The sequence below is a fragment of the Melopsittacus undulatus genome, chromosome 2, assembly GCF_012275295.1.
Source record: "Melopsittacus undulatus isolate bMelUnd1 chromosome 2, bMelUnd1.mat.Z, whole genome shotgun sequence".
Lineage (NCBI taxonomy): Eukaryota > Metazoa > Chordata > Aves > Psittaciformes > Psittaculidae > Melopsittacus > Melopsittacus undulatus.
Window position 1 is genome coordinate 8319074 of NC_047528.1, and position 26337 is coordinate 8345410.

The 26337-nt window shown below is 39.9% G+C and overlaps 1 protein-coding gene across 1 annotated transcript in view; it reads left to right on the forward strand.

Moving 5' to 3' along the window:
• Window positions 1-26337, forward strand: part of TYR (tyrosinase) — a 49608-nt gene that overhangs the window by 21501 nt on the left and 1770 nt on the right. Inside the window, 2 exon segments of the mRNA XM_005149696.3 lie at window positions 20514-20640; window positions 20642-20696. Coding sequence (XP_005149753.2) covers window positions 20514-20640; window positions 20642-20696 — 182 coding nt within the window.

Here is a 26337-nt window from a genome sequence, read left to right on the forward strand (position 1 = left end):
ACAAGTTGACAAATGCATTCAGCTTTTATTACCAAGGCAAAAATAGTTCTGCAGTGATGTCATAGTGATTAATATATATGGATGTGTATGTCAGGAAGTTTGGACCAAAAGTGTGTGACTCATTTTAACACGACTATAATCAGTTGGAGCAATTCCTTTACATTCTAAATGTCAGTGCTGTTTTAATTTCTATTCCATAAGGAAAATCCAAGCATGCCATTCATAAATAAAGAAAAAAAAAAATCTGTATTTCAGTGTAATAAACAAAATTGTGACTCTCTGTTGATGAAAGAGAAGAGTACAGCTGTGCAGAATGAAAGCAAAGAAAACCAGGATATCATGTTTATTAATAAGAAAGGGTAGGGAAGCACAGTTGTGCAAGAAAAGAGTGTCTATGTTTAGGACAGTAGTCCAAGATTTAATGGTGACCTTAACAATTTCTGTGTCACTATAATAACGTAAGTGGCTACAGACAATCTGCTGTGGCTGACATTACACTAAACTCTGATGACTAAAGAGCAAGAAAAGAATAAAGTTAGCTAAGCAAAGGCCACACAAACATCCCTTGTTCTGAAGCACTTGGTATATTATCAGTTTTCCTCTGCTGTCCCACTATGCACTGATGGTGACTTGGCTACTGCAGTGCCTAGAAGAAAAACACTATTACCCTGTACAGTCTGTGGGAGCTCTCATGGTTTTGTATGCTCAGAAATCTACTGACTGAGGCTCTGCCTGCATGTGGCAAGATTCAGAAGAAAACCAGAATGGTTTCTTCATTTGGGTCACTGAGGCATGCAGCACAGGAGGGATGAAGATTACAACTTGCAGGCATCCTTCTGCAGTGTAGTTCTTTAGTTCTAGGTAGTTCATACAAAATCTGTTATATAAAACTTTATTTTATTTAACCAAAAAGCTAGTAGGTATAAAAAGGCAAATTTGAAGTTGGGCTTTTTCTCCTCAGTTTGTATATTTAATGAGCCTAATGGTTGTATTCTTCACACACTTCACATCCAGAAATAGGACATCAAGTCTAAGCAGGTCACCCAGGCATCACTAAAATGGTTCCTTCAAAGGGTGACCTACCTGTCTTCTGCTCCTCATTAGCCTTCTGGAGGTGTCAGGTCTGAAACTCTCTTCTATGAAAAGCTTTTCTTCAGAGCATTTTACAGAGTTAAACAGTGTAGTTTAGCTGTGATCCACCCATCGACTGCCTGACAAAATGGATGAACAAGCATTTCAGGTCATGAGTTTGGCACCTGAAATTAACTTTCCAGCATCTACACTATTAAAGAACAGATCAGTTGAATATTAAGAGAAACACAGAAGAGATAGTTTTATGCTCTGCCATACCAAAAGAATTATGTTCCTTACTCGTTCACATTTGTATCAGATCAACACATCTCTTAGCTTCCGCTCACTGAAGGGCTTAAGTAGGATCTTGGTCTTCATGCTGACCCCTCCCACAGAGGAATTTCATTCATAATCATTATGAGCCCGTAGAAATGTTTTTCATAGCTGTAACTGTTACCCATTTTAGACAGAAAAATTACTTGCAAAAGATAACATCATTAAATCCTGCTGGTGTCAAGTAAATAAATCACTACACAGGCACTGTGGGGGCAATACAGATATCCACACTGCAACGTCACCCCATCTGTGGCAGAAAGAATGTAACCAGTGCTCTGCAGCTACTGCGTGTATGGTCTTTAGTACACATGGATGTAAACCTGATAATAATGTTGCCTTCTGTGTAAGTGACAGAAATATATTAGCATGATTAGTGTTACTTAGCAGCCTTATCCATGACAGATTAATCATGCTTTTAGTTATAATTAATAAGTAGGTGACTGATAGGTACGTACAGTACCTTTCAAAAAACCCTTGTTCCTCTTTACATAGATTTTAAATCTGAAGGGCTGCAAAGAAGTGATTTTCTGAGAGGCAAGCAAGGATGCAAAGAATAGAGGAAATGGGAGAAATAGTCTCCACAGCAGCAGAAACATTTTTTTTTGGTCCTTATCAACTTCTCTCATGGGGGCAGAACACTCTACAGCTGATTGCTCTCACAACATTAGGTGAATGGGCTTTTGACTACCTTTTAAACCAAATCTTTTCTGTGATTCTATTATTCTATGAACCCTTTTTTTTTGAACTAAATGTATTCTATGATTCTATGATTGATTCTATGATTTTATCTTCTGTCACAGACAGCATTTCTTCAAGGTCTTTCTGAGCACATGAAGAGTTGTGAGGCAAGGGTTTAATGGCTAAGGCTGTAATAAGGCTGGACACCTGCCGCCACAGGTCTGCTGGGTCTTGCAAAGGCAGGGAATAGCTCTGTGCCAAGAAATCAAGAATGATCATCACTTTGAGCATCCATGTAGGACCTAAAAAGGGGTTTCCTCACTCCACAGTAAATTCCCTGGGGAAACTGAGCATGTAGGTTACTCTCCCAAACTCACATCTCCTGGAGATGTGTCTCCTTCCCATTGATTTCAGTGAGACTTTTGAGGAGCTGTTGATCAGAGCTTCAGCTACCCATCTGTAAAGTGGGTGATATTAGATGCCTACGCAACAGGGACGCTGTCAGGGTGAATGCATTAACGACTGTGAAATGCTCAGTTAAGACCATAATAGGAGTGATAGGAGTAAGGCAATAGATCATTGGAACTGATTTTACATGGTAACATATGGTACAGAGGAGGATAAACAAGTGTATACGAAGTCTGCTGGCAGGTGTGAGCCAAATGTTAGTAGCTGCTTTCCAAACTGAGCAACAGTCAGCTTCCCATCTGCTACCCTCCAGCCTTTCCTAACCAGGCCTGATGTGCAAAATGAGGGAAGGATGGATGGAACAGAGGTGTAGTTGAGATCTCTCAGGTGAAAAGCAAAGCATTTGCTTACAAATTGCTTCCCTTTTTTGGGACATCATGTTTCAGCAATGCAGAAATATGAAGGTACCCACCTTTCTTAACACTGATAAATCAGGCTTCTTGCCTTATTTGCTAGCTAGAACACCTAGGGATCAAACCTCAGTGCTTGCTTAAAGCAGATGACAATCCCAAAAATTATTAATTGAATGTCTTAAAACCAAAATATGCAACAAAATATACATTCAGCAAAAATGAGAGGTTTTTAGCTCTCTGAAGCATTTCTCTAATTGCAAGTCTCTTTGCTATTCAGATACGCTCTCCAGTCAGCACAAGGGAATAACAAGGGAGCAGTCAGCCCACTCAAGCTGGAAAGAGCAGCTGCACAAGCAGTGAAAGCAAGGGCCCTAGTCCCACTTGAGCTCAGTAGGGTGTTTTCTGTTCTCTGAAAATGAACTCTTTCCTCTGTGCTAACTCTTTCAGACCATCAATCCCTATAGCCACACAGTATCTGCATCTGTTATGCCTGCACTTCCGTCCTTTGAATGTTTCTTCCATCTTTCTTCTCACTTGTTCTGTATCTCTCCTTTTCTTGGCTTCTACATCCCACCACAGCAATTCCCTCTGAAACCCGGAACAAAACCTAAATAGCAATGGGAAAAATAAGTCACCATTAAAGATTACCATTAAAGATTATTCAGAGCAGCCCTGTGGAGAAGGACTTGGGGGTGTTGGTAGATGAGAAAAATGAACATGAGCCGGCTTCAGTGTGTTCTTACAGCCCAGAAAGCAACCATATCCTGGTCTGCATCAAAAGAAGCTTGACCAGCAGGTCAAAGGAGGTGATCCTGCCCCTCTACTCTGCTCTCGTGAGACCTCACTTGGAGTATTGTGTGCAGTTCTGGTGTCCTCAACATAAAAAGGACATGGTACTGTTAGAACATGTCCAGAGGAGGCCACGAGGATGATCAGGGGACTGGAGCACCTCCTATATGAAGACAGGCTGAGAAAGTTGGGGCTGTTCAGCCTGGAGAAGAGAAGGCTGCATGGAGACCTCATAGCAGCCTTCCAGTATCTGAAGGGGGCCTACAAGGGTGCTGGGGAGGGACTCTTCATTAGGGATTGTGTGACAGGAAAAGGGGCAACAGGTTAAAACTTAAACAGGGGAAGTTTAGACTGGATACAAGGAGGCAGCTCTTTACTGTTAGGGTGGTGAGGCACTGGAATGGGTTGCCCAGGGAAGTTGTGAATGCTCCATCCCTGGCAGTGTTCAAGGCCAGGTTGGACAGAGCCTTGGGTGATATGGTTTAGTGTGAGGTGTCCCTTCCCATGGCAGGGGGGTTGGAACTAGATGATCTAGTTTCTTTCCAACCCTAACTGTTCTTTGATTCTATGACTCTATCTCCATATGAGTTCACACCTGCAGCTAATGCGATAATGTCCCAGTTCTCATCTCATTTCGAAGGTCTTGCAGTAATAGATGGGGTTTATTAGAATAATATGGGTAACTTTCAAGGGCTCTGATTTTAGAACAAGCATTTTAGAACTGATTTTCTAAAGAAACACAATAGGGTGCAGAATTCCAACCTCTTAATCTCTAAAATCTGGTCTTGTTGGACTATTCATACAACTTGACCCAGACTGCCAGTTCTAGTGGTGCCACTACAGGACCTTTTTCGTCCAGCTTTCATGAGTAACCAGATAGCTCAGAATACTACTGCAATCATCATTGCATTAACCCAGTGTTCTGCCCAGGTGTTCTTCTCTGTTCATACCCTTCTACCATTTCTTTGGTCTCTCACATCAGATGAACTGCTGGTGTTTATTTTCAAGGCCCTTCACTGTCCATCCCCTCATCATTCCTTGTTAATCGATAAACAACTCACTCATCCCTCCAATAAGTTCATTAAATCGATCTCTATCCTACATCTGTTTGGCATTCAGACAAGTGCCTGGCTGGGCATTTTGCACCTTACACATTGATGGATTCAGTAACTGTTCCCACTAAGTGAAGGCTGAAACATCACTTAGCGGATTGACTTGCAATCCCGCTGCATGGCTGCCTAGTCCTCCTTCCATTTCTATCTCTCTGTTGTTCCTTGTCCTGTGTGTATATTATAAGCTTTGCCATTAAGGACTGTCTAATTGCACTGGTTTGTGCAACACCTGGCATATTCTTAGCCTCTGACTATGGCTCTCAGGTACCAGAGAAACTTGAGCAAGAGGAGATAGCAATTGCTTCATTTAGAATCATATGAAATGACAAGAGACAGCTGGACATCCCTGTGCTGACCTTGTTGCTTCAGTTACTCTTGCTTGCAATCACACAGGACTAAATTCTTGCACCAAAGAGACAAAACCTCCAGTATGGGGAGGGGTGTGTGTCTACGTTTGTGTGTGTGTGTACATGCACTCTGCTAAAAGAAGTCCAAGCCAAGCATAAGGTCATATAGACAATGGGGACTCTCTCCTTTACAGACACTTAGATATACATATACTTCTAAATGGGTGCAGAAGAAACTCTCCTACGCATCAGCTTCAGAGCCCAATGAAAATGCCTCAAATTCTGCCTTATCAAGTCAAATGTCTTTGTGCTGTTCAGCAACATCAGCTGCCATGCACTCCTCTGCAGGATGCTAAAATAACCCCTTCTGCTTCAGTGGCAGGCTGGAGCTGGGAGCCTTAGGAAAATCCAGGCTTTGGCTTATTTGAGGTTCTAACAATAAAATGTTCCTTATCACATTGTTCATCAGTAAAGCCTTAAACTGAAAAGAATGTATGGAGCAATCTGTTCAAAAATATACTAGAACCCAAAATCTACACATCCTGATTTTCATACCAGCAACACCCCATTCCCTAAGCCAACTTTAGGGACACTTTCAGTGCCTGTGGACTCACCTTCACGCCAGTCCTTTCTTCCTCTTACAAATCCAGTTAACATTATGTCAAAAATGATTTTGTCAGAAAATATTTTAGCAAGAGGAAATTTGATTTTCACTTCCAGGAGATGTCAAAATAAAAGCTTGTTATTTTTACTCTGTTTTTGAATCAGAACACTTTAATTTTCTCTTAAATGTCAACTCAGGTTTTTTAAACCAAGAAATGGCACAAGAAAAACCAAGTTGTTCTCTTGTTTTGAAAGGTTGACAGGAAACAGGAACTTTTTTAGCAGTTAAGAGCTATTTGCTTCAAGAATTTGGAACATCTGGAGAGAAAGCAGTCAAAAGAATCCTTAGAAATTCTTGTAAGGCAACACTAGGTTTCCAGATTTTGATACATGAAGTAAGTGTAATTCCTTACCCTGAGCTGCCTCCAGTAGGACAGAACACAGATAAAGTATGAGGACAAGGAACTATTTTTCCCTTTTTGTATATGGAAACTCAAAGACACCAAAACAAGTGACTTAAGCACAGCTGAGACTGAGACTGTAATAGAATGATATATCAGTTAATAATAAAGCAGGGGGGAAATCACTGCATAAACACTGGATGTATGATTAATTTCCTTTCTTGATATGGGCACAGCAAGACTCGTTTCTTTCCGAGGTGTGTTTGCAAAATACGATGACACAGCCTTAAAGTCATAATTTTCTGGAGCTGAATGAATTATGGCTTTGAGCCACATGAAATCTGTTAGCTAAAAGCAGTCAAGAGGCTGCCATTATCAATATACCTTCTTCCTCAGTAACAGTAAACCCCCAGTGCTTCTGCATCACATCAGCTCCAGGCTTTTACAGCCTGTGCCCAGCAGTTCATCCTCCCATATTCATGTGTAAAAGCAGTGGACAAGGTGAAGTCACCTCCATAATTGTCCCTGGCATGAAGATGAAACATAATTAGAGCCTTCTATTTGATGAAACCGTGTGCATCACTGAGCTACTGCTACACCCAGGGGTAAACAAATATAGTGTTCCTGAGTGGAGACCCTGGGATCCTCATCTAGGGATGGTTTGCACCATTTCCAGAGCAGAGCTGGGATAGGGTGTGTAGCAGGACAGCCCCTAATGCTCCCAATTACCTCCTAAAAGCTTTTGCATCTGGCAGCTGTATGAAATCTTGTGGAAGCTGGTGGGTGTTGCAGTCATTTCTTACTCAGGATACATCTGAATAGCTTTAGGTTGTCTTTTAAACATCTTAAACATCTGGATTGCAAAATGCTACTGCACCCAAAAAAAACAGTAAAATAGAAAAAGAAAATGTTCATGGTATAGCAGAGCACTTGAACATGATCATTGTGGAGTAGTAGAACAATATCCAAAGAAGACCCCATAAACTATTTCATCTGTAGGGGCTACAAATAGTGAGAACCACTGTACAGGAGATGACATTGTCCCTTGTATCCCAGAGATCTTCTGTCCCCCCTGGCGGCATGGAGCTGATCAGAGCTACATCACAGACACAAACAGCTGGTGGAACTGCTAGTTTCTCCCTCTAAGGAAACACACTTTTGGCACTGGAATAACTTTATTCTGGAGCTACAAGGCAGACATCTTATTTTAATAATAAAGATGTCTTATTAAAATAAGCAAGATAAAGTCAGAGTTACTGACTAGTGACCAGTATTTCTTCTAAGGCACCATTTTGACTTTTAATCGGATGAGTGCAGTCAAAATACTTCCTTTTATCTCCTCACAATATCTGGCACAGAGTGTTTGTTTAAACTCAATTTCAGAAATCACGATAATACAAACACCCACAATACAGGTAATGTTTAAGGTGCACGACTTGTATATGCAATAAGACTGAGCCTGGGAAAGTTATCCCCCCACATCCAAAGCTCATGGGGGAATTAATAGCATTCTTCTGATGCATCCTGGGTGGCAGTTACATCTTCTCCCTGCTCTGTGTGTATTTCATGGCTCCTACTGGGAACAAAGCCCTGATCAGCATGCATAGTTATGTCCCACCAGCAGGCTCTGCAGCAAGGCAGAGAGGTAGGCCAGCTTCCACCCTTTTCTGATGCTAACAAAAATCACCTTGTTACCAGCAGCTGAAGCCACCATGCCACAGAAAACATCTCTGTTTTAGCAGGAAATATATCAGAGCAGAAAGCAACTCTCCAGCAGAGCTTTTCATATGAGGGTGGGCTAGGAATGACTGGTCACAAGCTTTATTGGCACACACAAACTCCTACAAGTATGAGATACGGAGCAGATCAGTATATTGAAGGGATGGGAACTCAAGCATGGAAATATCTAGAAGTGAAAGTATGGAAGGATCTGTCTTAATTTTGTTTCCCCTTGAGGATGTCTATAAATGTGCAGGAGGACACACATTCCCTCTGTTACCATAAACCCTTAGCTGGCATTGAACTGGAGCTGCTAATATTCCCCTCTTAACCTCTCAGGCTTAGCAGCAGGTTAACCATAGCTGTTCAGCTTGTTTGATGGAGCTGACTCACTCAAAGTGGGCTCAGTATGTGGGTAGAGTGAGTTCGCATCAACTGCAAAATACCACATAAATATATCCATGGAAAACAGAGCACAAGTGGGAAGGTTGGGGTGTTGCTGAGAAACACATCTCCCAGTATCTCTCTTTTAATATTCCGGTATCTGGGGCTGACAGGTAACTCATACACCAAGATACTGGAGCTGAACCCTGACATCTATTTCAATAAGCCCAGGCAGTTCCTGCTATTGCAATTGCAAAGCACCTAAAAGGATGCAGGAATAGCCTTGGAGGGTCACACCACAGGTCTGCCTAACCTGCACTATGGCTAGACTGGTGGTCAGAAACAAATTTGAAGTAGTATAGGCTTAAAGCAACCCTCCTCCAGAAGATCTCCTTGCTTTGCCCATTGGACAGACAGGGGCTAAGTCTATACAGTACACTTGAGGATGCATCTGCTTCTAAAACAACCCATGCTTTTAAATAAATCCTGCGGCAATCCACAGGTAGACCATGAGATGTCAGAGACAGAGAGAAATAAGGACAAGGAACAGATTCTACAGGTAAACGTTCTTTTTAACAATTAAGCATATATAAAACCTTTAGTATTGCTGATCCACCTTGTTTTAGCGGAACAGCAAGAGGAAGGTTAAAAAGATATCTTCTGGATTATATGTGAAATACAGTAGTTGCCAATCTCACTTGCCATGTCATTATTGAGGCTAAATGACACATTCTGCTCTTAAAAATCAATAATATAGTAGGTGCAGTTCAAATAATCCCATTTAAAGTGCTTGTTTCAGATCACTCTTAGTGCAAGATTTTAGTTCGGCCAACGCAGTTACAAAATGGATCGCTATGTACATTGCATATTATGCAAGTGATTAGTATTTTTTTATAAAGAAAGGTTACTTTGTCCCGAAACTTGGCAAAAGCCACATGGTTACTTTTCACCTATTCTTTTAACACTGGAGGAGGAGAAAGCTCTCTCTGTGACACAGTCATCAAGACAAGCTCTGATACAGACAGCTAGCACAGCACTGAATTTCCTTCCTGCAGTACTTCTGCGATAATAGCTGATGTAATTGTTCAAATTGTAAAAAAAGCACAGGAAAACATGGTACTTTTCTCACCCACGTGTAGCTACCTTGCATTCATCAAACAGAATTATCACTTTGTTAAGGTAGATGTGATTTATATATTACATGCCCTTGTGAACCTCAATAATGACAATCCCTCAGTCTCAAAAGAATTGAACTGCAGAGCACAGGAGTGGGTTACATAGAATCAGTCCAGCTACCTCCACAGTAGTCCATATTAATCTGCTTGTTATCCTTCTCTTCAGAGGAAACTATTAGACTTTGGAGCAGCTGCCGTTTGTACTATCCCTTACTCCAAGTGGTGTTTTTCTGTTAGCTGCAAATCATGGCAAAGAGGAACCTGAGAAAGTTAACACAGAATATAGACTCCAGCAAATGTTTATGGTCTGTTTTTTTTTCCATGCAACACATAGTTGCATTTGTATTTCCTTATTTACAAAGCACACAAGCCACAACATCACGTGTGATATACATCTTGGGGTTTGAAGTGATGGAAAACATTGGAGACCTAAATCTTAATGAGACAGATAATTCCAGCCAAACATTGCCCTGGTTTGACAGCAAGGGATGAAGCAACACACATGATAACTATTATAAGGAACAAGAATTTTTCTCCTGCACCTAGGAAGAGTCATGGTCAGCTTCCATTGTTGTAAAACAGAGGCTGGCTTGACTAAGAAAATTGTTAGGGTTTAAATCAGGTATGTGACTGAATCTCAGCACAGTTAAACCTCACCTAAACTCATCATTTATTTCTAGTAGAGGTGCAGAATGAGTTTCTGCAGGAGTTAGCTTGCTTTGTCAATAGCTGGATGACAATGAGGCAGTACCTAGTCCACATTGACATTCCTCATCACAGATTCCTACGCTATCTCCAACACTCATCTCCTGCCTATAGTGTCATGAGTGATGTGTGATGCTCAGTGTACCCATTATCTCCTTCTCTAGTAGGAATTAAGCTTTTCATGTTGTAATCCATCAGCAACTGTTCAAATATAAGCTGGGCTCAGCACTTGTTGGTTCATCCTACCCAATATTCCAAGGAGGCAGGAAACACTCCTGTGAGGTTCATTGACTGGGAAAGTAGGTTACAGGCTGCCCAGCATTTTAGGCTCTGTGGCATGGGAGCCATGCCTCAGACTTATACACAATAGGACTGAAGACCCTAATAGCTATAGGAGTCTCCCAGGAAGAGTTAGGCATTTCACAGTGTGACTCAAGTAAATGGGGACAGCAAATTGGGAATGGAAATACAGGACTTCAGCAGCTCTTTCTGAGAAAGAAGTGGCATTTGGTCCTGCACCACCAAAAGCGACCTCTGCTCAGGATCATTTTAACTGAATCCTCTGCAAGGACTTGCATGCTTGAGCAGCTTTTTACATTAGAGCCTTGAGGAGCTGCTGCCTTTTTTATTGTAGAAGAGAAACACTTGGGACACTGCATGATTATTGGAGCAATGACTGGAAGCCATGTAGCTCTCTGCATGCAAATGAGCATGCTAAACAGCAATGAGTGATCCACCTGCATCTTCTCCAAATGGCTATGGACACCCAAAATTGTTTGGCATGGAGAGGAACAGGTTCAGCTGGAAAGGCTGAAGACCCTTCTCGTCCCTTAATCTTACCAAGATGTTGATGGCATTTTAAGATAAGGGGGAAAATTATCTAAATCACATTGGTCAAGGGAATATTAAAAGTATTTGATAACCCTAGCAGCTACAGTAGCCTTGAAGCTTTTAAAAAAGTGGGACATGGGCAAAGAAAATGGGATTGATTGTCTCTTAGATGGCAATAGTTGCGTGGACCTATACCTTTACTGTCTCCTTCCCTTTTGTGTCCTTTATTCAACATTTTCCAAGCAACCAGTCTGTGGAGTGCCATAAATGAGAGCAAAGGAGATGGAAGGAAGTGCAGATGCCTGTAGTGGGATGATGAAGCAGAGCAGTGCCAAGATCCTCAGTCATCACATGGCTTCCCAGCCGTGGTGGTACTTTGTAATGGGTGGGAAGGTGTCAGCATGGTGTATCCTATTATGCCTCATCTAGAGAATGGTCCTTTAGGAGGCAGCCTGCAGCCAGTATCAATCTGTCTGGATAAATGAGGGGCTTCATGTCATCTGCACATTGCCCTTCTGTGTTGCAGGTGGTCTATTCCACTGTGGTCCACAAAAATAACTGACTTTTTGGTTCAGAAAGTGGAGTAAAGGGAAACAATTAAGTTGTCCAGACCTTTCCTGAAAATGGATATTCATATTTCAGAGGCATATAGTGGATCAACATGGGAATATGTGCTCCAAGAAAAAAATCAGAAGCACATTATTAGACGGAAGAGCTCCACTAACCTAAAGCATCCTTTTTTTTGTTTGTTTCGTGCAAGGCTGTGTTTGAAGTGTTAGGGGTTGATGAATCTAGAAGCCTAAATGTGGTTTGACTGCCACAACTCCACGTTCTTGAGTCCAACCAGTAGCAAGGCTGATCATGTATTACTAATAGTCACACATACACACAATTGTTATATATACACATACACATATATGTGCATGTGCTTTACCAGCTACACAGATCAACACAAGAAATACAACACTCACACAAATTATAACAGCACCAACAACCTCAAGGAATCGTAGAGTCACAGAAAGGTTTGGGTTGGAAGGGAACTCAAGGATCATCTAGTTCCAGGGACATTTGCATTAGACTAGATTGCTCAAAGCCCCATCCAACCTGGCTTTGGACACTTCCAGGGATGGAAATGCCCTGTGTTCCTGACCAGGGCAAAAGCCTCTTATAGGAAAATATGTATACAAATATAGACATAGGTACATAAACAGTCTAGATTCCCCAGTACCTGGCCTTAGACATCCTGCCTACCCATTAACTACCCCTGGATCCCCTGGTCTCACAGTTGCCTTACCCACAGGCAGGCATGATATTCAATCTAGGGGGTGGCATGGAAGTAACTTTACAGTGGTAGTGCAATGAAGAGTTGTTCCCAAGGACACTTGCCGCAGGCTGCAGCTTGGAATTGGTGATAGAAGCCTAGATGTTCCCTTAGATGGGACTAGACACAGAGTGAGCTCTGTAACCCAGGGCAGTCATCAGCAGTGATTTAACAGCCAAGGAAACATAGCCTCAAAGGCTTTGAATGGTTTTCTCATAATAATTGAGGACAGCATCTTAATTTTTAATCTGACACTTGCATTATGACTGGTGTAATTTGGTTACAAACTGCCCAAGAGTCCCTGTAGTGTCTTTAGACAACTTTAAACAAACAGAAAAAAAGAATAAAAGGACACTGCAATATAACTGCATACATTGGCAAACAGTACAGTGCCTTGACTACAACCTCAGCATCAGCAGCTTTTCCACAACTGAAGCACTGATGTTACTCCCAAACGCTTGGGATGGGAATTACCTGAGTTGACTTTGTAACACCAGCTGACTAGTGCCAACTTCTAAAGTGATGACTACTGTGTAATCACAGTCCTTGGACTGGCATTTCAGCTTTCCTCAATTTGTTTCCTTCTCCCTTTCATTCCAAAAGTAAATACATGTTGCTTGCCAATTTTTTTCTATAGAATGTCTGATCTCATGGTACGAAAATAAATTGTATAAATGAGCTCTAAGCAACCATGTTCTGCCTTCCTTCTGCCATAACCAGGCTTATCTAGGTTCAGACTCACAACTGTAGGAAAGAAATCAAAGTTTCTCATCAAACCTGGCACTACTGGTGACATGGCTTGAGATTTGAAAGCAATAGTTTATTAGTTGCTGACAAAGTTGCCATCCAGCAGCTGAACTGTCAGCACTGCGTGGAGGCTTAGCTGAGGCATGGATTTATCAGACTACTGGGAAACAAAATGCACAGTTTCACTGGTGCTTTAAATCAGCTTAACCTGGCGCATTGGTGAAGAAGAAACACTTGGGCTCAGTACTCAGTGTTACCGGGAGGTGCTCTCCTCTGTTCCACTGTTGTGCTGCCATGGCCATCATACAAAAACAAAACAATCAGGTCTGTTACTTAATCACACCTCAGCTATCCCAGAACAAGTGAAAACAAATGAGATGTTTCGTTTTAAACCAAATTAGTTTCCTTAATTCTGGCTCTGGCACGGTTATGCAAATGTTTAGTGAAGACAAGAAGGTGAGAGGCCAGAGGAAATCAGGATCGTATCCTCTATAGTGGTATGAACCCAGAGTGACCATAAACCCTCACCATAAGGGGACTATAATCCTCCAGCTGAGGAAACCTGCAATATCACACATGTTCCTGGTTATGTGGAAAGGAACTCATATAGAAGTATGAACTGTCTTCTTAACCCTTTCCTTCTTTCAAGCTGTCCTTAATTGCAAGGTAAATCACACTGGATTAAACTACTAGAAAAACTTTCTGAAGGGCCAGTTAGGTTTACACTATGTGTCGGTGTTTCAGTGATGGCTCAATACAAGGACATCTTTAATAACAGATATTTAAGGTCTGGTTTCTCCTCCTACACTGGAATAGGTCAAGTGGAACTATGCTTATGACTGTGGATGCACTCTGTTGGGAAGTGGCTCTTAGGAGAGATGCTTTTCAAAATGACAAAGAAAAAGTCTATTATTTTTACTTATTTTTATGTTTTATTCTACTTTTTATATGTTTTAATATTTCCTTCCCATAAGCAGCATCTTTTCAGAGTACACAACCCTGTCTGAAACAGTATGAAGTTATCCAGCCTATATACAGCAGTGCTCATACTCTACTTGGTATTTCCCACTGGCAACATAAACCCATTTATTTCTTGACTCATCCTTTCATCAGCTATAATCCTGCTGCACATATATTATTCATAGAATGATATTAATTCAGAAATATATATCAGTGGCCTTTTTCATATCATCCTCAAATCAATCTTATTTTTCCCACATTCTTTAAACCAAGGGGATCTCTTTCAAATTAATTTTCCACTAAGTCTCATTTCATTTCACTTTCTATAATCTGATATGTATGGAGCAGAACAAGGAAGTATTCAGCTCATATTTATGTGCAATTAAATGGAAGCGATATATTCATGTATGTTATAGATGGTTTTAATATTCTCTATAAAAGCACCTTACCACACCTAAAACCCTTTGTGAAAGCAAGACTATGTCTCTCAAATGAAAATTTAAACTACCAAATCATCAACACACCAAGTGGGAGTCTTTATTACTTTTCACCACAAACCAACTTTTTAGACCTATTAGCACTAGTACACACAATTATTAAACTCATTAACAATTAGAGAGGTATATATATACATATATCACAAAAAAAAACCCTTAAATAAAATTGAGACTCCAAGTTTTGCAGTGGTATAACCTGGCTCCAAGGGGTATCATAGTCTGATAGACACAAATTAGCTCCATAGCTGAGGTTCCACTCCACCACAACATGTCTAGTATGAACTTAGGCAAGACATATTTTGCTCTGTGCCTATTTTCTATAAAGTAAAATGGGGCCTTTAACACTTTCTAAAAATCCTCAAATATTCAGGGCGAATATTCTTCCTATTTATGACTTTTTCGGAATCCTTCTGACCAGATAACTTCCCTTACCAACTTCTGCATCAAGCATGCAGCTTCTGTCTGAATCACAGGATTCTAGCAACAGTGAATTTAACATGTCCCTAGATCAGTTTTTCCAGTGTTTAAATACAAACACTGAGCCTTATTTTATCCTAAACTTGTCTAAATCCAATCCACTGTACAATATTAAAATTATATTTCTTACCACAAAAATAATCTTTGCATGGAATGTCGATCATCATAATCTGGTAATTCTAAAACCTTCAATATCTAATTTAATAATGCACCCACTCCAAAACAATTTATACTCTGGAAGTGCAATGTAGAGAGACTGAACCTCTTTGAGCTTTGAATGTGAGACAGGGCACCTTTCAAAATTCACATTATCCCTTTCAGTTCCTTAGCCTCTTTTGGGACATGCACTTTGGGCACACTGATTCCCAGGTGGAGTCTTTGTTCTAATCTAGATAGAATAATTTTTAATCTGTAAAAGGCCTTTAAATAAAAGCTACCAAGTCACTTTTGCTTACTGCTGAAGAAATACAAAGGGCATTAGGGTTATCAGGAGAGTAATCTCCATTTCATTGCTTTATTTTCCATATTTTTAAATTTCGATTTCTTAAGTCCTGATTGCTCGTGACCCTCCTAGGTAAGAGTTGTCACCCTCACGGATTTATGGTTTATTCCTGCTAGATCCCAGGTTGTGTTCTCATCATTTCCCTTCTGTGAATAAAATTTCCCATTTACTTTTGATTCACTCACTTCTTTCCTTTATCCCGCCTTGTCTTCCCCACCACTCTCACATCCCATCTGCTCTTTTCAGCACTGCCAACATCTCCCAAATGATGCCAGTGTAGCTGGGATTGCAATCCTCAGAAAGTCTCTGTCTCTGGAAAATATCACTCCTACAAATAACTAATTATCTGCTTGCCCTTTTTGTCTTCATGCTGAGGAAGAAAGTAACCAACCAGACTGTGCTAGGAGTCAGACAGGTTTCTCTCTCACTGAACTTCCGCTCAGTACTATTTTTCACAGAGAAATATGAAGATTGAGTATCATAGAGGACTCATCCAATTCCTTTTTTTACCTTTAGAATCATAGAATCATAGCATCAAATAGGTTGAAAAGACCTTTAATATCAAGTCCAACTGTTTAATGTCATTATGTCAAGAAAGGGAGGAAACACAGAATAAAATAGCCCATCAGATGTCATTCAATTCGTAGTCTTGTTTTTTGTTAGGCTCTGAGGGCAGGAAAGGATGCAGAGGTTCATATGAAAGGAAAATACTAGCAGTGTCTTGCCAAGATAACCAGCTTGCTGTCCTGCTGCCAAACCTGGCTTTTTCTACTGGGAACTTTGTCACTCCACAAAGGGACCAGCTAATTGCAGCAGCATTTTTTTCTCTCTGCATGTAGATTAAGCTCTGCAGCCCTAAGGTCTTCCAAGTTTGCAGCTACTGAGCAAAGCATAGAAAACAGTATATATTTTCAAGGTGTTAAAAGGAAATAACTTACAATATGGCTGCTTTTAAGAGAAGGAAGAAAAACATCTGTCAACTGTAAGTGGATCAGCATCTGATCATGGAAGCACTAATTTCTCTTTGTCAAAGAAACCACATGCCTGCTGTTGAATAAAGCAACTGTCTTTGTAGACCAAGGCAGATGAAAGAATTGTCATATGATCCATTGTAACTATTCATATGCGTTCTTTTTTTCCTATGGAAAAGGACAGCACTGCATGAAGGAGAGCACATTTGATGCCAACTGCCTTAAATGTAGCCAGGGATGGACAAAACACCTTATTTGAGGGGGAAAAAGGTATCCTACAATATATAATTCAGTGGTCACAGTACTCTGAAACAAAAGATACTGGGATTGTTTTCTCCAGATATGCTTCATTTTTTGCCCAGGTCCTTCCAGTTAAGACAAGTCCCCAGGGATAGAAGCCCTGTGACAATGTCAGTACCTGGCTGATCGCAAAAGCCAGAGGTTACTTCAGGGTTTCAGTTTTCCTTAAAAATGTATGAAGGAGTTAGCAGCCTCAGCTGGGGAGTCATAAAATATAACTCTGGTAGGAAAATATGCATGGTGCCCAGCAAGAACTGTTTGTACTTCATATCAGAAGACTAGATTAAGTTGTACCCTCTCCATGTTTTTTTTCCCCCATCTGGATGCAATTGGAAGGTTTATTTTTCCGTTCATCTGGGAAGCCTTTTTTGAAAGGCACGATTAAAATTCCCTTCTTTCATATTTTTTCTTTAAAAGTATGAGTAAGGCAGGGAATGGCAGTGCCTCCTTTTTAAAAGAAAAAATACAAACAAATAAGGATGTAAAAGATACTACTGATATACCAAATCTGTCAGTTTTCTCAGGCAAAAGAAGAAAAACATGAAGATTTTCATGAAAATACAGGAGCATGGTGCACTATCTTGCAAAAAAAAAATTGTGTAGTGAGCCATCTTACTGAACAAGCTGTGAACAAGTGGAAATAATAAATGCAACTTCACCCAATTGCTATTATTAGCAAGCACAATATGATCCTAATCTTTCAAATTGACAAAAAAAAAATGAAAAGGAAAAAGGAAAAGAAAAGAAAAAGGAAAAAGAAAAAAAAAATAAAAGGGAAAAAACAAAAAAAAGAAAAAGGAAAAGGGAAACAGAAAAAAAAAAGAAAAAGAGAAAAGAAATAAAAAGAAAAAGAAAGCCAAGATAGATGCATGGAACAAGCTATTCTAGAGGGAGCAGTGGAAAGTGTGACTTAAAACCTTAAAGGATGTTTCTGAGATTTCTATAGTGGCATACAGATATGTTAGATGGAAGAGATTTCAATAAAGGCTGTAGGATTTTTAGGCTAAAGGAGAGAAGTATTCATAAAAAACTCAATGGGCTGTGTAACATAGCTTATGCATCAGCACAACTTATCATACCAGTAATTAGAGGCACACAATTGCATCTAAATCTAAAGATCAGCTGCAAGGGCAAACAATTCAATGTTCCTGCTACTGCTAAGAAAAGCTTGATATCTAATGCTGGAATGAAGGAATCCAGAAGTACATATGTTTCATTTCCATGGAAAATGCTTTGCATTTGCATGCTGCTTCAAAGATTACTGGCCTAAGGATTCTTCTTGAAACTGCCTTATGAAATGGTAACATTTAAGTCATCCAGATGCTATGCTTCTGGGCATAACATGTGAAGTTATTCAGGTGAATGATGACTTGTAGTACCTTGTGCTCATCAGACCTCCAGATTTTCAGAGTGTTTCCTAAATATCAGGCCCTAAGAAGTACGCAGATTGCGCATTCCAAAGTTAGTTAGGGTATAGATCATTACCAAAACTGTGAAAACTTGATTCAAATCCTATCCCTGCCTTCTTTTTAAAACATCATCATGTTCCCGTAACCAAAGCATCTCTGTATTTCTAACAGCCCTGTTCTGTGGGGAAAAGAAGAGCTATCTCCCATCTGCAACTGCTGGGAAAACAAGGTGCTGATAACGTAATACCAGGCAAGGAAAAGATCAAATTCCAACATATCCCTCTACCCTTCTTCGAGCTAAACTAATGCCCTGAGTTCCTTTATATTATGTGCCTTCTTTAATGATTTCTGAACTTCTTTATACAGTTCTCCAAAGATGTAATCTGATTGCAGAGTTTCTGTTCAAACTTTCTTGTGATAACTGCAGTGCAGCCTTGATATCATTGTTTAAATTTATCCATCTGAAAGCTTCAGCTAAATGTTATTATCCTGACAAGAGTTTTTCTAGATGCGGTTAATGAAATTAACTGAAGAAGAGAGACATAAATGAAGATTTTAATCAAGATTAATACCTGCTTTGTTAAGGGTTGACAAGGTGTATGAACATAATGATGTTGTCATCTATTAAATCTTTTGATCCTAAAAAAAGAATGAAGGCTTCGGCCCTGCCTCTGTTTTGATGAGAGTGAGAGGGCTTTCATTTGGTGGGGTAAGCAGAGTGTTTCTCAACATTTCTACCCAGACAAGAGATAAAAATCTGCTTTCACAATCCCTGGGTACTCTGCAGAGATCCTGCAGAAACAAGCACTTGCATGTAGGGTCTTTGTTGCTGGGATAAGTTGAGTCCCTGAACAGATACTTATTAATAGAAGATAGGAAAAAAAGTCTGTGTCATCCAATCAGGGTCCAGTGTAAATGAAGAGCAACTGTTAAGCCAAGATTTTAGAGTACAATCTACAGGTTTCTCTAGATCATTTCCATCCCTCATAACTGATAAATAAATTCAGTAATCCCTCCCTGAGCTTGATGCTGATAATTCCCTCTCACCAGTGTCTCCTGCTCAAGCAAGCTGTCCTCTTTCTTTATACATAAGACACCTGCATCTACTTTCCCTACATCATATTGCCCACAATCCCTATTCCTACATGGCATATCCAGTTGTCAGCTGAAGAGCTGTGGTCACCCTGCATATAGCAGGGGATAAGAGAAAGAATTTGAGGACTGAAACAAATCAAAGAGTTGAGAAGAAAAAGCTCAGACACAAAGGGAGAATTAAGAATGTTTTGGAAGGTTGTTGATTTTGCTTTCTGAACACATCCAGTTGCTGACTTGAAAATGTCAATGCAAACTCTCCTGTACTGCAGCCTGTAAGTTCTCTGTCTTCAGGTTAAAGAACAGACATATAGCCCTGTGCTGACAAACAGATAATGTGAGACACCTTGGCAGAGAAAAATGGACAGGAGCAGCTGAGGTCAGTGGTTGTAACAGCTTTTATTTGGTTTATGTGACAAGGTTTTGGTAGTGAGAGGGCTGAAGAGGTGGCTTCTGTGAGGAGGTGCCAGAAGCTGCTCCCATGTGAGATGGAGCCTGTTGCAAGACAGAGCTACCTCTGGTCAAAGCTGAGTCCACCAGTGATGTTGGCAGTGTCTCTTTGATAACATATTTAAGAAAAGATAAAAAAGCTGCACAACAGCAGATGGAAGAGAGTGATGAGAATAAGCAAAACAACTATGCAGACACCAAGGTCAGTGGAGAAGGTATGGCTGGAGAAAGACTTTCCTTACAGTTGAACTGCTTCATCAAGTTTTGGACCCATATCCCTTCTTCGTCAGATGTTTCCACTCCCTTTGTGATGTCAACCCAGCCATGGTGTAGCCATATGTTAATGCAGGTATAAAAAACCTTGTAAAGAAAATAGAAGAAGGGGAACAGGACTGATCAAGTAGCTGTCAACAAGGCCATTCACTACAAGCTATAAAAGTTTCTGAGGGTCACAAGGAAGGACTGAGGTCTTCAATCCTTTTTCTGTCTATCCCTCACAACCATGTGAATTACTGAGCAGAAACTGCATTCAGGTCACAGCAAGACAGTGAATTGCATTTGTGGAATTTAAAAGCATATTCAGCCTCTCTGCAGAGCTGCAGGCATCTGCTTTTTGTAGGTTTGCGTAGGAAGTCAGCATTGAAGTAGCTAATCCCAAATGAGTGGGGAAGCACTACATGAACATAAACACAAGTCACTGTGTGCCACTCTGTCCCAGGGTTTACAAAAAAAAGCATTAACACTATTTTTTTAATCTTCAAAAAGAATTTTTTTGTCAATCCCCACCATTAATGGACATGCTTTTTCTTCTACAGCATTTTTGAGCGATGGCTGAGAAGACACAGGCCCATGCTAGAAGTTTACCCAGCAGCCAACGCACCCATTGGGCACAATCGAGAAAACTACATGGTTCCTTTTATCCCCCTTTATAGAAATGGAGAATTTTTTTAAAACTTCAAGAGAGCTGGGGTATGACTATGAGTACCTGCAAGAACCAGGTAATGTTACTATTTGAGTAAATGTCATATTTGTTGCCTATAACCTTGAATATCTCTGTAAAATGAGAAGATATTAAAAAAATCCTTCTATTCCTGTTTTACCCTGAATACAGTCCCAAATTGTACCTGCTGGTTTTCATATTTTCTGGTCTAATGTAGAGTCAACGTGATGCCACCAGAAACGTTCCAGCCAACTGACATCAATGTTATCTATCCTAGCCTATTAAGAGCAGAATCTGATCCAAATGATCTGAATCAAGGAGGGGAAAGTGCCCTTAAATACCCAGAGTAAAATACACCAAAGGCCAACACAAACTCTGCAGCACTTAAAATAGTGATCCTTTGACTTTGCTCTTGCCCTATGGTTATTTATATGAACACAACTTAATAATTCATAATGTTAATTTCATTAAATCAAAATAAGATTTGCACTGTTTAGTTATGGGTTTAACTTGCATTGCTGTTCAGAGGTAGTTTTGTCCTGGACATCTTGGCCATCTTCAGGCACAGGATGACAAGAGGCCCTTGGGGCTGTGGCTCTTTCAGAACTCTAAGTAAACCAGGTCTCATGCTCATGGTCGTGGACCTCAAAGTTTTTCTTGAGTAGTACTAGTTTCCTTATTGTTTAAGGGAAGGGTTAAATTCTGTTAAAGGTAAAATGTTGCCTGGAACTGATTGCTCAGATGCTTTGGCTCAATCTTTTCTAAAACTGTACCATTGGAATGACAGTGTGTATCACTGGAATGATCAGACATGTCTCTTAGTTCAACATGAAGTTCAACTTAGTTTGAACACTTGGTCCAAACCTTAGTTCATCTCTAAGTTCAACACTGCCAAAACCTACCCTGGATGTGGGATGCAGTTATCCTTGAAAAAACATTGGCCAGTGAGAAAGTAGGTTACTGGGCATGTTTGTTTTCCTGTTTGAGGCAAAAACATTCTATGAACACATCTCTTCAGTTAAAAAGTAATTAAGAGCTGAAAGTCCAATAACTATATTGCAAAAGCATCAGGGACATTTTAGCAGTGCTAGAATTCTCATAGCTTCCTTCTTGTCTTTATCAGAACAGTATCAGTTTTCAGGGCATCCCTTCTTTTCTGACAGTTTGCATAGTAATGGGGGTGTATGCTTTCTGCATACTTGATAAACAGTCCAATCATGCATTTAGCTTATTTCTTCACTTCTCATGCAAAACATAGCATGTGATTTAGTCACCCAGGAAAACACATTTTTATGTGCAATGAAAGGAATCTGCAGCTCTCCAATATAATTGTCTAAGGCTCTTTTAATACCATAACCCAGAGACAGAACATGCTACAAACAGTTTGGCCAACCCCACACAGAAAATAATCTAATAGATGCTTCAAATATATTATCAAAATTATTAGTTTAGTCGTATTAGTAGCATTTTTGCCTTTTTGCTCATGTTGTAGTAATTTAATTCCCAATCAAGACCAGTAATATTGATACATATTTCTAATGTAAGCCATGAGTTTCCTAAACTCGCATTATTCCTAGAACTGTACCACTCAGAAGAAGTGCCAAATACCATGACTTTCAGAAATACTGAGTCTGGAATAGTTACTGCAAAAGGAAGCAAATGGTAAAATATTTATCATTTAGGAATTCCCATCTGTTTCCTCCTGGTCTCTTCCCTTTTCCGAGGGGAGAACACACTCCTCAGAAAATGAAATTCTTCTTAAATCCTGCCCATGTTTTTTTAGCACAGAGGTAAGGAAATTAGTTCCTTAATTATTTTGAAAGTTCAACATGAAGACTGAAATTCAACACCATTTAGAAAGCCCAGATAATCCTCAGGCATCCTTTAACCCCTTGTTAATCTCACTGAGAACAGAGTTTAAGCTATTTCTTATCTGAAGGGAAGACCCAGTTACAAATGGAAGATGGCTGGAACCTCAAAATGCAGGTGGATTTTATCAGTGTTCTAGTCTTTAAACCCAGACTTTTCTTCAAGTAAGTATGTTCAGAGGAACAGAGGAGTAAACAGGAACTTCTTGGTAGAGGATCTGAAGCAGGAAAGACTCCTGACCCTCCCTGGAAACTTCTGTGTAATCAAGGGAGAAGAGAAAATAGAACTGGGTGGTCAAGAATAGGCAGCATTTCATGTTCTAAATGAGTAGGAAGAGGAAAGGCAGAGGAAGAACGCAGGACAAAGTGAGGAATGAGCACACAAGACCTGGCTCCATTCTGTTCTCAGGACCAGGCTTGTCTGCTGTTAAAGAAAGCAGCTGGCAGAAAGCAGCAAGAGTAGCAGTTCTGAGTTACAGCACCAGCGACTTGGTAGAGATGAAGCAGGACTACAAAGAATATGGTGAGGCTGACAGCAAGAAATAAAACTTGGAAAGAATCCAATGACAAAATGGCATTTTAATGCCTAAATTATATGGTTGTTGTGCCCTTGAGGAAAAGCTGATACCTGGAGCCCTGCTTTCCACTGAAAAGCAAATCAGTGTGTGACAGTATGTTATTTTAATTGCAACTTCATTTATTTTTATGCATACGGCAGCCCTGAAGCAGAAGTGGTCACAAACAGTGTATGTGGAAATCCATCCCTCAAGAATCAAAGACACACCTCACAGTCTAGTTACTGGGGGGCTCATCTGAGCAGAAACATGAGCAGACACCTGGTTTTCCTTGACATGGGAACCATAAGCTATAAAACTACAACTGGCATGGCTTACTGGAAAGGAACATTTGTTAGCATCAGTAAAATGATTTGGAAGACTAACGGCACCACCTAGCAATAAGCCGTCAAAACATTTTTCTATGGCAAGATCTTTTCAAGTACTTGTATTTCAGGTCTTGGCCAAAGACTTCCCTATTTTCTCTTTCTTCTAGAAACAGATAAATTTGCAGGCTCATCCTTGACTTTTCCCCTCTCTCCATGGGAACAATTTGATGACCACTACCTGTGCATCTGGGTGGAAAGCAGGCAGCTACCCAAGGATAAACCAAGGAATCTAACCATCGGTTGCAGTTTCAGAAACCTTAACTAAGGATCTTTGAAAGGGCAAAGCACTGGATGAAAGCGTTTTGATTACAATGTAGAGGGCCAGGTTGCTCATGCATGTGTTGTAGGAGGAGAGTTGAGATCCAGAATCAGACTGCAGCTCATTTCTATTTCTGTTTCGTTAACAGTTTAGTTGCAAAATCGCATCCCCAGAGAGTAAAAAACGTGGCAGCTGGCAAATATGTTACCGTCACATTTGTGCTGAGTCTCTCAGCTCAGGAGCACAGGCTGTTGGCCACAGTATGAAAGGGTGATGTTATGTGTATGAGAGCCTATGATAAAATAGTGACACGCACAACAAAATATAAATTCTGAGACAATAGAAAACAATTAAAGGTGACAATCCTTTAAAAATACTGGCTTGGGAAGCTGTTTACAATTTCTGAATTAAATAGGTGAGAGGAGAGCATTTTGTCCCGAGGCTCTCTTCAGGCAGAGATAAGGAGGTGTAGATTAAGGTTAATAAATGCAGGAGTGAATCAAAGAAAACAGGATGCAAAAATATATCCCTCAAAAAAGAAATATGAGCAGATATTTTTGGTGGTTATATAATGATGCTTAATGGGAGGAACAGGAATATGGATTTTAAAACTAGGGGGGTTTTGCTTTGTTTTTTCTTTTTTTTCTGGGAGCTATTTAGCAGTAGGACACACACATTGCTACACCTTAAAATTATACTGTTGTGCTTTCTTACTCTCTCAACGAATTCCAGGAATGCACACAAACTAGACTGCCTGGCATGTTTAAATTGCATTAAAAAAACCCATTTTGATGTTTTAAAAGTAAGAAAGTATTTGTTGCTGTTACCTAGGGTTAACAGTGTCTTTGAGAAGAAAGAGTATGTCAAGAGTTGACTGCTAAGACCATAGCTGAGGTTAATCACTGCTATTTTCCTATCAGAAAGAGCAATAAGGAGATATTGTTGATGTTAGTCACTAATGGTAGGGTAGATATCATGCACCATCCTGGCCTGGCTTCCTCTTGCTTTGTCATGAATCTCTTGACTAAAAAGGCAGGTTTTTAATTGCTGTTCATGGCAGCATCCAACACGGATTATAGTTTGACTCTAAACACTAATATAAAAATAATGGAATTGGCATTGGTTAATGTCTCTCACAAAGCAGCTATGGCTCTCCATGACCACATCACTCCCTTGACACTTTTCCCGGGTTGTCATCAGCAAACACAGTTACTGCACTCTTGGGTCTTGCACAAATAGAGATTAAAGAATGATGGTAACAGAATACTTGAAATCCCAGTTTGCATGATTTTGACTGGTCAGAGAGTCCAATCATAGGTTTGCTTCTGTGTAGAATCACAGATTAACAGATTATGTGGAGTCCTGGGGTGTTCCATCCTCTGACACCCAGGATTTGCCATGGCAACTTTATGACAATAATGCCAAACACATTTTTTGTGCAGTATAAAGAAATAGGCAGGAGATGCCAGGAGGTGGCTTTTGGCTTTGAGTCAATTACAAAACCTGCAGGCTGAATCTGAGAGCAAGAGAAGGGCATGTTTGACTGATTATCAGGATATAATAAAATAGATTAATCCCTCCTGTGACATCTCATCATCTCAAAATCATGTTATGTTTTACCAGGAAGAAGTTAGCTTAGACTTACAAATAACATTGATGGAGGAGAGAGATGGTTCAGGAAAAAAGTATAAGATGTCACTTAGAAAATCCTCATGTCCAAGAAAAATTCTGCAAAGAAGATAACTTTGTGATCATTTTCTTTTTCTTAAACATTAAAACATTATCAAATTCCTGTTGCATATCAATTTTCTTTCATCATATACACACATCAGTTTAAATAACCAGATTGTTTCTTATTTAGGCATACTTGCAATATGAGTTGAGTTAAAAAAATTGGAGTTACAAAGTCAAGCACACAAAATTAAGAAATGCCACTATTAAAATTGTCTATATAGCTGTAATTCCACATCCACCTCTACATATCTGCATTATCTTTAATTGCACACTGTTTTTGCCCAGATCCCCACCTCATTCACAACACAGCATAGGCAGCATTCTTTGAGAAAGAGAAGTCCAATCCTTTTTCATTTTGATTTCCATTTTCTCAGTTAAGCAGTGTGTTGCCTAATGTATGATTTATTGCATGCTTTTAAAATGCTATCCTGAAGATGTTTCCTCTAACACTTTTCTTCAAGTGCCAATCCCTATAGCAGCTGAGTCCTGAAGAAATATTAACTTACATTCACAATACAGAGGATTCAGTGAATGGTACTTTCCTCATTTGACAGATGAGAAATGAAGGACTGAAGAGATAATGTACCTCATACCCAGAGGTTTGTGCATCTCACTCATAAACACCAAGATCTTAATTTTTGTTGTAATTCTTAGTGTTATATAGCATTTATATGTCTAATGAGGTCAGAAGTAGAAGGCTGAACATGCAGACTCTTGCAAATAGCATCTCAGAATACAAAGTTGGATGACTAGAAATCAAGAACCAGAGAATTAGCATCCAAACCTTCCCAAAAGAGAAGTTGAGTTGTAGGAACAAACAAACTATATTCAGTCTAAACTCAGCATAAATTTGAATTACATCTTATAAAGTGATTCAGAATTCAGACATTAAATG